Genomic DNA, 13,083 nt, shown 5'->3' with positions numbered 1-13,083 from the left:
GAATGAGTGGGTACATTTTTTTACATTCTTTTGTAGCAAACTCCCAACTCTACAAAATCCAGTACTTTTTTGTTTGTAAAGAAATGTTTAGTATGTGTTCCTTGGCCTTATTTCAACATCTTTTAAAATATTTTTACTAACCAAGCATAAACATCATTACCTTAAAAATACAAACAGGTACATGCATGTACTTGCATATTATTTTAGCGGTTTGTGCTAAATACATTGTTAAGTGATATTAGCCACTAATGTGTTTTAAGCAACTGAAAAAAAAACTAAATATAAGACCATGTCAAAACCTCTGCCAGTGTCCCAAAATGGTCAAACTCCGGGGGTTAAACAACTTAATTATGCAAGTCAGTTCAACCTACTTTTTTAGGTTTTTACTTGTGATAAGTTGACCTCACTTAGAAAAACAACTTGTAATTGTTGAATTGTTGATATGATATTTATAAAAATAAAGTAAATAAAGATATGTGCCCCCCCCCCCCATTTCTTTAAAGCTCTCGAAGTTATACAAAGTAATACAGCTATCACACTGAAGTTCAAGGATCAAAATTCTCATGTTAAGGAAGTGACTGCACATATTTTACTGGCTGAAAAGATGCTAGAGGAGAAAGAACAACAGGTAACATGTTACTCTGTTTAGGATAATGGCCACCGTTTTGTCCTGCCAGACCCCTAATGCTAAATATTACATTCTCTTTTCAGGTGAATGAAACTAAGAACTTGACCGAAGCAAACCATAGTGTGGACATTTCTACACTAAATAGTACTTTAAATGGCACTGAGACCACAAAAACTGCTGAAATGACAACTGAAACAAATTCAGCTGGATTTACGGTTCCCCTCTGTTTGTATTGGTACATTCTTCATGCTTACAAAAATGAGTTGGAGCTAATTGAAAAACAGCATGGAGTTAAAATTTCTGAAGAAGTGTCAGTGTCATTTAACTCGAACAGAACCCCTGATTCTGTGTCTAAAGCCTCCAATGAGCTTCAGAAGCTTGTTCAAGGATGTATGGATAATTATGATGCAGTCAAAATTCCCTATACTCATATAGATTCAGATATTGTGAAGGAAACCATGTTTCTCAGTCAGAGACCGGAGCAAAGGGTAATGATGACCACATCTGCCAGTAATTTTCAGGTCTTTGGACCAAAACAACTTACACGTATGATAAGCAAAAAAGTAAATGCTACAAGACTGGAAAACCAATTTACTGACAAAGCAAGTACAATGGAAGTGGAAGGCAGTGTTTTTCCACAGAGTTGGTCTTTCTTAGACATGGACACTAAAGACCTTCCAACCCAACTTAAGATGGATAAGGTTCATTGGGATCTGATGAAACTTTCTTATACAGAACAAATATCAAAACTTGAATCAAAGTTTGGAGTGTCTTTTAGCACTGAAGAACAGCAGGACAATTTAACCATTAAGGTTAGAGCTCAGACCAAAGAAGGACAACATACTGATCTTAAAAATCATGCCCTCGGAGCTTTAATGCAATGCTACCAAAAATTTGCCACAGCTCTTGTGAGCTGTGGACCTAAAGACCCCAAAGATGCAAGTATTGTGGCACAGATCAAAGACATATTTGACAAACAACAATATTGTGTTGCGGCAGTTGATGTTTACGGTCCCTGGAAGCTTGTTGGACTTCCAGAGCACCTTGGCCCTTGCATTGAAGATATTGAGAATAAAATTATGAAGAAAGTGTTTGATGATGAGACAAAGAAATTAATTGGCTACTCAGGGGATATTCCTCAGGGAAGAGGAATCACATGGGAAAACAAACCTACTTATAGACAAGAAGCAGCAGGTAGCCCTTTACAAGATGAGGGAATAAGCTCAAGAAAACAAGATGGGACAGATACTGGTTTCAATAGACAATCACAAGAAAACACAGATAAAGATTCTAGACATGACATTAAAGGTGCACATGGTGAAGAGGAGCAGTGTGTTATCTGCATGGACAAGATCAACAACAAGGAAAAACTGAAATGTGGCCATGAATTCTGTCGGCACTGTATAAAGCAGTCAGTGAAGATTATGGGATCCATCTGTCCTGTGTGTAAAGACGTCTTTGGAAAGTTAGAAGGAAACCAGCCTGATGGAACAATGAGGGTTATGAGGCAACACGATAGACTTCCTGGATATCCAAATGATGGCACAATTGAAATTTTTTATGATATACCATCAGGTGTTCAAACGGTAAGAATATAATAAATAGAATTGGCCAGAAAACCACAGTTTGATTTTGGAAGGTTGTGATGATAAGTTTGTGAATAAGTATTTCAATAAATTACTGTCTATAAAGATTTTACTGTACATGACAGTCATATGAGCACACACACACACACACATGTTGGTGTATGCAGGGCTGGATTAACCATACGGGCAACTGGGCAATTGCCCAGGGGCCCAAGACCTCCAATGGGCCCAGGGCAGCAAGGGCACGAGCAAATTACTGTAATCTCCCGCTGGCCGCTTTATATTAAACAAACTGTCAACATGGGCTTTTGCGCTCAATGCGCTGCAAAGAGAGACGCTGCGCTGCCTATTACATTGAACGTGAGTTGAGGGCGGTTGAGTCTCATGCGGACTGACCAATAAAGAGAGGGCCTCAGGTTAAGACCCTCTCCTCATTGGTCAGTCCGCATGAGGTGGGTCAAAGGTTCGCCGACCATTACGTGACGCAAGGCGTTGGTACAACAGAAAAAAAAACGAGACACGGAGAAGCTAAGTGGGAGCGCGAAGAAGAAAATCAGAAACGCAGAAAATGTAAAGTATAAACAGTGGTGTAGTCTACGTCATACGCAGGTATCTGCGCGATCCGATCGGCGTATGAAATCAAATTACTATAGCGGCGCGAAAGTAACTGGGGAGCAGAGATCCCACAGGCGAGTGACAGCTAAGTAGCGCGAGAGCGATTCCAGTTATCACATGGAGAAATCTGCTTTGAATCGCTCTTGCTGTTACTTTGACATCATCAAGAGGTCTGCTTAGTGCCAAATGAACTCGAACCTGCAGACAGTGTAGCTGCCTACATGACACTGTAAACAAACAGACACAGACTATGTGGAGAAATGAACGAGAAGTGCACAACATAAAATCCGGAGAGTACAACGCACATGTGAGTAACTTAAACAACATTTAAATCATCAACCCAGTTTATTACTTTATATGGAGGTAAGGCTCCAATAGAATAAAATAAGCCGGTGTTTATGTCCTGATGTTTTTTAGCTGCCTTCCAGCATGTTTGCTTGTGCTTCACAGTGTTAAACTTCCTTTCCCTGTGTTCATTTATATATCTACGTTCAAGATGTAGCCTATATGATCTTAAACTTCTGTGAGGAAAATAATGTCTGCGTTGATGTTCAGACTTGCAAATTAAAGATCATTTTCTTTACTTTGGTTTGGGTGTCTAATATTAGGCTATATGATGGTTTTGTAATAATAATTAAGTAAAAGCCTATTTTCATTTTTAGACAATGCTTGTATATGCAAAAATAAGCTTTTTATATTAATGACTATGCAAATTAGAGTTTATCCATGGTCATCTTAAATGTGTATTAATTAAAAAGTTCTGTTAAGTGAGCTTCCGTCAACGACGAGGACAACTCAGCTAAATTAGCCAGGACTTTTCTACACCGCCAGCTTACGTTTACAGCCCGGAGATTATATAGATGCTGATGTGTTTAGTTTTCATAGCATCATATGTGAGTGAATGTCTTTGATAGGGGACATAGTAGTGCATTTGTATGAGCATTTAAATATTTGTAAATCAAAGTACACCTGATGACAGTTAGAATTTGAAGTATTGAGTATATGTACTGTATAATACATTAATATATTCTGTATATGACCTTATTATGGTGATCCTGGGGTCGTGATGATGGGGCCCTTGAATATTGTTGCCCAGGGTATATCAAAGTGTTAATCTGGCCCTGGGTGTATGTGGTTTACATTTCCATAGACGCAATGCATTTTATACTGTACAAACTGTTATATTCTGTAGCCCTAACCTACCCCAGTCCCTAACCCCAAACCAGTTGGCAGTCTTTAATCTATGATAAACTACCATTTAGTATGTTTTTTTTAGCTTTTCCGTTTATGGGGACACTCTCTGTGTCCCCGTAAACCACGTTTATAGCATAATAAACATGTCATTATACACTATTCATGTCCCCGTAAACCACATAAACCAACACCAACACACACACACACACACACACAGTTTTTGTTAATGTTAATCTTAAGTAGTTACCCCACTATAAAGAAGTCTATAGTGTACATCACTATAAAGAGTCTTTAGTTTTATCAGATTGATAAAAAACAGAAAAAGACGGAAATGGACAATATGGAGGTCAGCTAATCAAATGCATTTAAACAAACACAATAGATTATTGCACTTTTTTTTAAACTTTTGATTACCTAAACTTTCATGTTGTTTACATTTATAAGCACTTACGCGCCAATTGCCAACAAAACAGACGTTTGTGTAGTTTTACAGATGTGGCCTTTAAAAATGCACACAGACAGGAATTGTGCGAGCACTTCCAGCATTCTCCGGGATTCTGCAGAATGAGGATTAACTGTCTGGCACAGAAAATCCCAAACCTGTAGATGGCAGTCATGTTTCATGTAGGCTGTACTGACGACAAAATGTGTGATTGACTTTATGCTGCGCTGCGTAAACTGACTGGACATAATGTATGACATTACATTAACATGAAACCAGGGATTCTCAGTGCTTTGGCAGTACTTTGATGTCATACACATGGAGGGCTGGGCGATATGGCAAGAATCCCCCCACCCCATACCAGTCGAGATCGAAAATTGTAAATGACAAATCTTTATTTCTGTCAAATTTAAAAGCAGATTTTTGCTCCTGAATAAAAGTAGTAAAAAACATCTGTATCATCTACGGTTCTGACTTATGACGGGATCTTTCATCACTCAAACCACTCCATCTTTCAGTTTTAAATGATCAGCAAATTCAATAGTGTAAATAAGTCAAAATGGATGAAATAGCATTAGATATCTTTGACTTAAATGTTAAATGTTTTATATCACAATTGGATATGATTTCCTAAAATATCATGTTTTAAATTAACAATGTTTTGTATCATTTTATATGACTTCACACTTTTCTTGAGGGCAATTCATCAAATCAAATGTTTGTTTTTTTTAGAGTAAGCATCCAAATCCTGGAAAGCATTATCATGGTACACATCGCACTGCTTATCTGCCAGATAACCAAGAAGGAAATAACATACTAAAACTCCTGCAAAAGGCTTTTGATCAGAAACTGATTTTTACAGTTGGAACCTCTACAACCTCTGGTGTAAACAATGCTGTGACTTGGAATGATATTCATCATAAGACCAATACGCACGGAGGGCCTGAAAAGTAAGAGATAATTAAATATCCTCTGTGAGCAAATCTAACCGGTGATCATTTATGTCCTACAAAGTCTGTGATAATATGTGTAATATTGCTTGTAGCTATCCACAAGTTTCTGATGGAGGGGGGCGGGGGTTGCACTACTGTAAAAAAGAATGTGGGTACAACTTCGGGTGAGGTGACAGAGGTTATATACCAATGGTAAATTAGCATAGAGGCTAAGCGTCTTTGGGAACATTGTTTACTTTGTAAAGTTGCAAAAATGTATGTGAGATGTCATTATGAGATGTCTGAGCTGTTCATATTGCTCAGCACCTTCACAGAAACTAAAAATAGCTTAAAATGCTCCCATACGTTATACAAGGCCACTTTACATCATTCTTCCATTCTTCGATGCGAAGTTCGTCACAACATGTATGTAGCCCGTCATGTGTGTGTTTCATAATTTACACAAAACAAGTGATGCACACAGGATCTCTGGACACGCAGGACACATATTTTGGAAAAGGGAACCACACATGATACTCCGAACACTTATTTTAAATTAGCGCATCCTCGGATGAGGAGTCACGAGCTGCCATTGCTGTTTTGTCACCCTTTTATTTAAGTTGTGATCCCACATCTTCATATAATCATGCTAAAATTTTATATTACCACAGAACTTTCAGAAATATTTTTTAAATGAATGAGCTGCACTGAATAATAAAGAAAAAAGCAGTCAATAAGATCCCACACTACATGGGAACTCCTTCAGCATAAGGATGTTAAAGGATCTCTAAGCGAATCGGTGTGTTGATTTTTGAAATTTGTTTTTAAACATCTGAGCGTAGTAAACTCCTCCCCCTCCCTTCTGTGCTGTCATGAACGCGCCCAAACTCAACCCCCAAATCCTTCTTGGCGTTTATTGGCTGGAACACTTTGTTTTGTGGTGCAGGTTTGGCCACTGTGTTTTTATTGAAGTTTGTAGAGCCGGGGCTGTCTACAGAGATCGCCTTTTTTTTCACAGTTTGATCAGCGGACAGGCAGCAAGCAGATAGTGAGGAGATGTTTGCTGTATGTAACAAAAAATGTTTTATGGTCTAAAACGTGTGAATTCGCATAGAGAGCCTTTAAGTACTTTTTAAAAATTTCTAAGCAGGAGTGAACATCCTACAGTACATTTAACATGCTTTAAAAAGCATGTATTCAATTTTCTAGTTAAAATAATTTCCATAGTCACGTTTGTTTTATAATTTTAAGAACTTCCTGTTAGTCTTAAATATGGAAAACATTTGAATAAAGAATTAGTCTGTGACCTTAAACTTTTTGTGTATCTGTTGGATTTGATTTTACTGTGTTATTATTTGATATCCACAGGTATGGTTACCCAGATGCAGATTATCTGAAGAGAGTGAAGGATGAGTTAAAGGCCAAAGGCATTGAAGGATGATGCATGCTGTATTTCTGTATGAAAATGAACCTGGTATATACATATGCTGTAAGAATTATTGGCATTATATTATCTCATTATGAAATAAATATTTTCTCCAAAACATATTGGACACAGTGATTGCCCCTTTTTTATTTAATGACCATGACAGGACCTAAATTTTCTGTGGCTCATTTATTTGTGCTTATTTTGATATTTACTATTAATTAAGATTGAAGATCAAAACAGCCTATTGTAAGATTTCTACTGGAGAAAGTCATGTTTTGATATTGTATTTGATAGAATTCATAATACCGTGTATTCCTAACAAGATTCCCTGACTTTCACTATAAAAAAATCCCACAACATAGAAAGCAGTATATTTAATTGTAGGTGTGGGTATCTGTGTGCACCACAACCATCTTATGTGTTTGCTGCACATCAGAAATATGTTCTCTGGATTTACCTACTGTAAAACAGGAAAAAATCAAAAGTCAATGTTTTCAGTCATCCTGGTGTGCTTAAGAAAAATGGAAATATGAATGGAAATAATCTTAAATAATCTAGAGCTATTTTCTAGGAAGCTAATAACTGTGGCCAACGTATCTTGGAAAGAAACAATTTTATAATGAGTATGTTTAACTTAAAGCTCCACTGTGTAGGATCTACTCCCATCTAGCGGTAAAATTCTATATAAAATTCGGAATGCGTTTTAACTAGTACGGTGGCCCTGTCATGCCAAGGTTAACATGGCTTCCAGTAGCTACAAAGCAAAAGCAATGAAAAAAATAAACAATTTGCAATGTACTTTGCCTGTGATCCGTCAAAGCACACAGATGTATGTTAAACATGTAAAAAGTCTGATTGTCATGATATGTCCACTTAAAATCACATACAAAAAGCAACCATATACGTAGCTAAGACACTCCTTTTTCATCCACGCGAGGAAAAATATCCCAGGGGCTGTTACACATGGTATTTAGATGTGTTTTCATCGATCGGATCACAAGTGGACGAGAGAGACACATCACGTTTACACTTGGTGTTTAAATCCGTCTCTTTTTGTCCATTTTCGACCGCTTCACTCCAGATTACTGAGGAGATGGTCTGTGGACGAGTCCCTCTCCTGTCATTTAATCATGAGCAGGAGTAATGACGGGTTTAAATGGACGAGAACTAATATTATGTCAGAGTCCAATGCTTATGTTTTAAGTAAACGTTACATGTCCATGTACAGTGGGGCAAAAAAGTGTTTGGTCGGCCGCCAATTGTGCAAGTTCTCCCACTTGGGGAGATGGGAGAGGCCTGTGGTTTTCGTCATGGGTGCACTTCAACTGTGAGAGACAAAGTGGGGAAGGGGGTCCAGAGAATCACATTGTCTGATTTTTTGGGAATTTGTTTGCGATTTATGGTGGAAAATAAGTATTTGGTCAATAACAAAAAAGTAAGATTTCTTTCTCTCACAGACCTGTAACTTCTTCTTTAAGAGGATCCTCTGTCCTCCACTTGTTACCTGTATTAATGGCACCTGTTTGAACTTGTTAGCAGTATAAAAGACACCTGTCCACAACCTAAAACAGTCAGAATGCAAACTCAACTATGGCCAAGACCAAAGAGCTGTCAAAGGACACCAGAAACAAAATTGTAGACCTGCACCAGGCTGGGAAGACTGAATCTGCAATAGGTAAGCAGCTTGGTGTGAAGAAATCAACTGTGAGAGCAATTATTAGAAAATGAAAGACATACAAGAACACTGATAATCTCCCTCGATCTGGGGCTCCACGCAAGATCTCATCCCGTAGGGTAAAAATTATCACCAGAATGGTGAGCAAAAATCCCAGAACCACATGGGGGAACCTAGTGAATGACCTGCAGAGAGCTGGGACCAAAGTAACAAAGGCTACCATCAGTAACACACTATGCAGCCAGGGACTCAATTCCTGCAGTGCCAGATGTGTCCACCTGCTTAAGCCAGTACATGTTCGGACCCGTCTGAAGTTTGCTAGAGAGCATTTGGATGATCCAGAAGAAGAGTGGGAGAATGTCATATGGTCAGATGAAACCAAAACATAACTTTTAGGTAGAAACTCAACTTCTTGTGTTTGGAGGAGAAAGATGCTGAGTTGCATTCAAAGAACACCATACCTACTGTGAAGCATGGGGGTGGAAACCTCATGCTTTGGGTCTGTTTTTTTGCAAAGGGACCAGGACAACTGATCCGAGTTAAGGAAAGAATGAATGGGGCCATGTATCGTGAGATTTTGACTCAAAACCTCCTTTCGTCAGCAAGGGCATTGAAGATGAAACGTGGCTGGATCTTTCAGTATAGCAGTGATCCCAAACATACCGCCCGGGCAAAGAAGGAGTGGTTTTGTAAGAATAATTTCAAGGTCCTGGAGTGGCCTAGCCAGTCTCCAGATCTCAACCCCATAGAAAATCTTTGGAGGGAGTTGAAAATCTGAGTTGCCCAGCGACAGCCCTAAAACATCACTGCTCTAGAGGAGATCTGCATGGAGGAATGGGCCAAACTACCAGCAACAATATGTAAAAACCTTGTGGAGACTTACAGAAAACGTTTGATCTCTGTCATTTCCAACAAAGGGTATATAACAAAGTATTGACATAAACTTTTGTTGTTGACCAAATGCTTATTTTTCACCATGGTTTGCAGATGAATTCTTGGGAAGTCGGACGGTGTGATTTTCTGGATTTTTTTTCTCATTTTGTCTCTCGTGGTTGACGTGTGCCTTTGACGGGGGTTGCAGGCCTCTCTCATCTTTTTGGGTGTGAGGGCTTGAACAGTTGGTGGCTGACTGGATGCTTTTTTGCCCCACTGTATATGTAAGAGCTTTCTCTGATATTGGTGAAATATGATCGCTCAACTTTCACACGCTTGTAAAATGAAACAAAAGACGCGCAGATCAGCGGCGGTTTATCAATGAAAGGCTAAAAATAGGGCTGTCACCGTGTGTTTGTGTTAGAGGTCAGAAAAGATGAAAAACATTTATCTCAGTACCTCAGATTACATAAATGGGCAGAGAGACGGTGTGTGGCTGTTCGAACACATTAAACCACATGCGTGTTTACACTAACTGCATAACCATGCTATAGTTAGCCAAGGAACTATAAAACTTCAAGTTTACAACATAGACTGTATAGATGTAAACGAATATGCTGAATTACCTGTAGAGAAGATAGAAAGTAGCAACTTCAGTGTCCATTGAGCCCCATCTTGGAAAACTAACTCCAATATTGACTTTGGTCTTGATGTTTTTCCTGTTGCGTTGTCGTTTAAAATCCCAGTTTCGCTTCCTTGGCGACTTGTTTTAATGTCCTCGAGAATATGTCTTCAACAGGCTTTCAAATCAAAGCAATAGATTGCAGGTTTATCACGGCGTGCGGCTGTTGTAAATTCCGAAGGATTCAGTCTACGCAGGTCGCAGGCTGCATACGTCATCAAGCCTGGTTTATTTAAATTAACTGAGCATTACATTTGCAAGTCATAAGCATATTACATCAATTTACAATTAAATAAGAATAATTGTCAGCTTTATAATTGTTAATATTCTGAAATAAGACTGTCTTGATGATGTATACCGCCTACACATGCAACCTCCGGAGACTTCAGCTAGCGGCCAGCGTGAGTGTAGTCTGAAAGAGCTTGAATTTCAGGAATGTCCCTCGTCGGCGAATGTATTTCAAAGATGGAGGCACAACATGGATTCAGCCAGAGAGCGATTCGACAGTATGTATTTTAAATAGCAGATTCTACACTTACGAGAATACTTTGATTAGTGGAGTGGAAGTAATTACACATGAATGAGCACATACTTTTGAAAGAAAACATGGGTTTTTGCTAAGAATTAACTAAAAAAAAGGACACAGTGGAGCTTTAATGTTGTTTTAACTCAATAAAATGTTTTGCTGTTTTTCTTCAATGAAAAGATTTTAAATTCTGACCAGGGGTCTCATTTATAAAGCACATTTCCAGACCCATTTTGTGTGTATGCCAGTTCCCACGCAAAGGTTGTGATCTATAAAAAACAAAATTAATGGGAGAATAGGCTTGCAGGGTGGGATCTGAGGATGTACGCACAACTTGCAGGTGATCTGTGATTTATAAAAGGAACATTGCTTTGTTTTACAAGTCTTAATATTTTTTGGCTTTTGTGCATACGTAGACTTTTAGTAAGGATCCTATGCAGGATCCTACGTTTTATAAATGAGACCCCAGGACTGTAGTCAGTTTGTGATTAACACAAAATTGACCAAGATCACTTATCAACTTGTTAATTACAATTTAGTGCTGATTATATAAAATTGATTTTTTTTTTTTTTTTGAAAAACAGTTTGATTACAGAATGCCTTGAATAAAGTATGTAATACATATATAATTATTCAATTTTAGGTGTAGTTTTATTCTAGCTGTTAATGTTTAATAATTAAAATGTTTTCTTAAAATATTCATTGTTTTATGACCCTAACATCTGTTGAAAATATGAATATAAGTTAAATAGAAATAGAAATGTATAACATGGTCAAATATGGGACTGACAAGGGACATGGTTTGAGATATGTATCAAGTATAGAAAAAATAAGATATGTTTGAATTACCTTGTAAGTTGTATTGTTATTCTATTATAAAACTCAATAAATATAATGTTAAGAAATATATGTCAAATTTTAATAGACTAAGTGTAAAGTTGTCAGCTATTTTAATGCAATCATTTAAATAACAATAAAAATGAGACAAAAATAAAAGCTTGTGTTAAGAATTTTTATCTCTCTAATAAGCATGTGGCATAGGAAACATCAGTCCATATGCTGTTCTAGCTTGGCCTTGGGGGTGGGCCACATGCAGGTTACATCCTAGAATCTCTACACTGATAGGCAGGGTGCAATTTGCTTGGGGCAGGGTTGAGGGATCCTTTATTTGGGGAGATATATACATTGATGAGGCATTACATTACAACCACCCCAAGCCTAGAGCAATGATCGCACCTGGCAATCAAACAATGGCACAGGTGCAGTTCATAGAGCAAAATACGAAAAAGCAAGTACCAGTTTTAGGTCAGTAGTGTTTGGTGTCAGAATGGCAAAAGCACTTTATTTATCAAATTTTAATAGAAGAAACATTGTAATGGCACTGTGTCTTAGAATTCAATCTCAGAAATGGTGCACCATTACAATGCCACTGTAGTGAGTACATTTTAAAAGTGGTGCACTGATTTTTATTATTATTATCAGTATTTAGTCAGAGACCTACCATGTCTGTAGCTATAATGGTGTATCTGTATGAAGCGTTAAGTACGAGTAATTTACATGTTAAGTTAATGCAAAGGTGCGATTAGACATCTGGCGGCGTGACGTAATTACGACGTAGCGAGCTGAGGCAGAAATAGAAAACAACAATGGAGAACATAATTATCATCACTGTATGTGAGCACACGCAGCTGTACGACACATTTTCATACTTTTACAGAAACAGAAATTAAAAGAATCTTTCTTGGAAGAAAGTGAGTGAGGACGTTGGACAATCTGGTAAATTGTAATAAAGTTTTTTTCTTAATTTGAGAAAAATTATTTAAAATGAAGGGGGGAGGGGGCGGAGTTTCACTCCTTGGTCCTTCTACCTGTGGCGCGCTCCTTTTCTCCTGGAGTCAGATCAGACAGTGGTTAGAGGATTTAACAGGGTTTTTGTGACAACTACCTGCTCGGTTTTCCTTCGGTCGTCTCACGACTTGTTCCCGCGACTTCCCGTAAGTATAAGGGCTTGCTCCGTGTCCATGAACTACTCTCCTTTTCTTCGGCTCCTTTTTCCGCAGGGCGCCGAGGCCACTCCTCTCCTTCCGCAGCTGGCTGAAGTCCACTCCTGTACCAGGTATCAACTATGGTCATAGGCACATAAGAAACAGGTTAGAGGGAGACTCACTGTGTGTCAAGGCCTCTCGTTGGTTTGGAGGGCAGATTGTTGTAGTGACCACCACTCTACTTTACCTGTAGGTTACCTCAAGGGCGTCACTCGCCTGAGCCGGAGGACGTGCCAGGTGGACGGGGACTTTGCTCGGCATGCAAGACTGGACCTACGGTTTACTCAGGTAAGGTTACTCAGGACAGTACAGGTACGTATACTTTTACTTTAGGTTCGAATTCCACAGGTTCTTCAGGTAGGTATGACTCTTAGCTTTACTTTTTCCTCCCTCACTCTAGACACAACACAGCGGGTATTATAGCATAGGTGAAAGAAAGGATGTACATCACCTGAC

The 13,083-nt window shown here is 38.5% G+C and overlaps 1 protein-coding gene across 3 annotated transcripts in view; it reads left to right on the top strand.

The window, feature by feature from the left end:
• The window catches only part of dtx3lb.2 (deltex E3 ubiquitin ligase 3L b, tandem duplicate 2), a 57,198-nt gene extending 45,711 nt beyond the window's left edge, over nucleotides 1–11,487 (top strand). For all 3 annotated transcript variants that reach the window (XM_055183803.2, XM_055183805.2, XM_055183804.2), the window contains 4 exons: nucleotides 504–628; nucleotides 712–2,214; nucleotides 5,198–5,415; nucleotides 6,766–11,487. In XM_055183803.2, the coding sequence (XP_055039778.1) occupies nucleotides 504–628; nucleotides 712–2,214; nucleotides 5,198–5,415; nucleotides 6,766–6,838 (1,919 nt within the window). In that variant the 3' untranslated portion in view covers nucleotides 6,839–11,487. The remainder of the gene's footprint in view (nucleotides 1–503; nucleotides 629–711; nucleotides 2,215–5,197; nucleotides 5,416–6,765) is intronic.
• The last annotated feature ends 1,596 nt before the right edge of the window (nucleotides 11,488–13,083 follow it).

Source organism: Misgurnus anguillicaudatus, chromosome 14 (genome assembly GCF_027580225.2).
Source record: "Misgurnus anguillicaudatus chromosome 14, ASM2758022v2, whole genome shotgun sequence".
NCBI lineage: Eukaryota > Metazoa > Chordata > Actinopteri > Cypriniformes > Cobitidae > Misgurnus > Misgurnus anguillicaudatus.
This window is presented reverse-complemented; position numbering and strand designations above follow the sequence as displayed.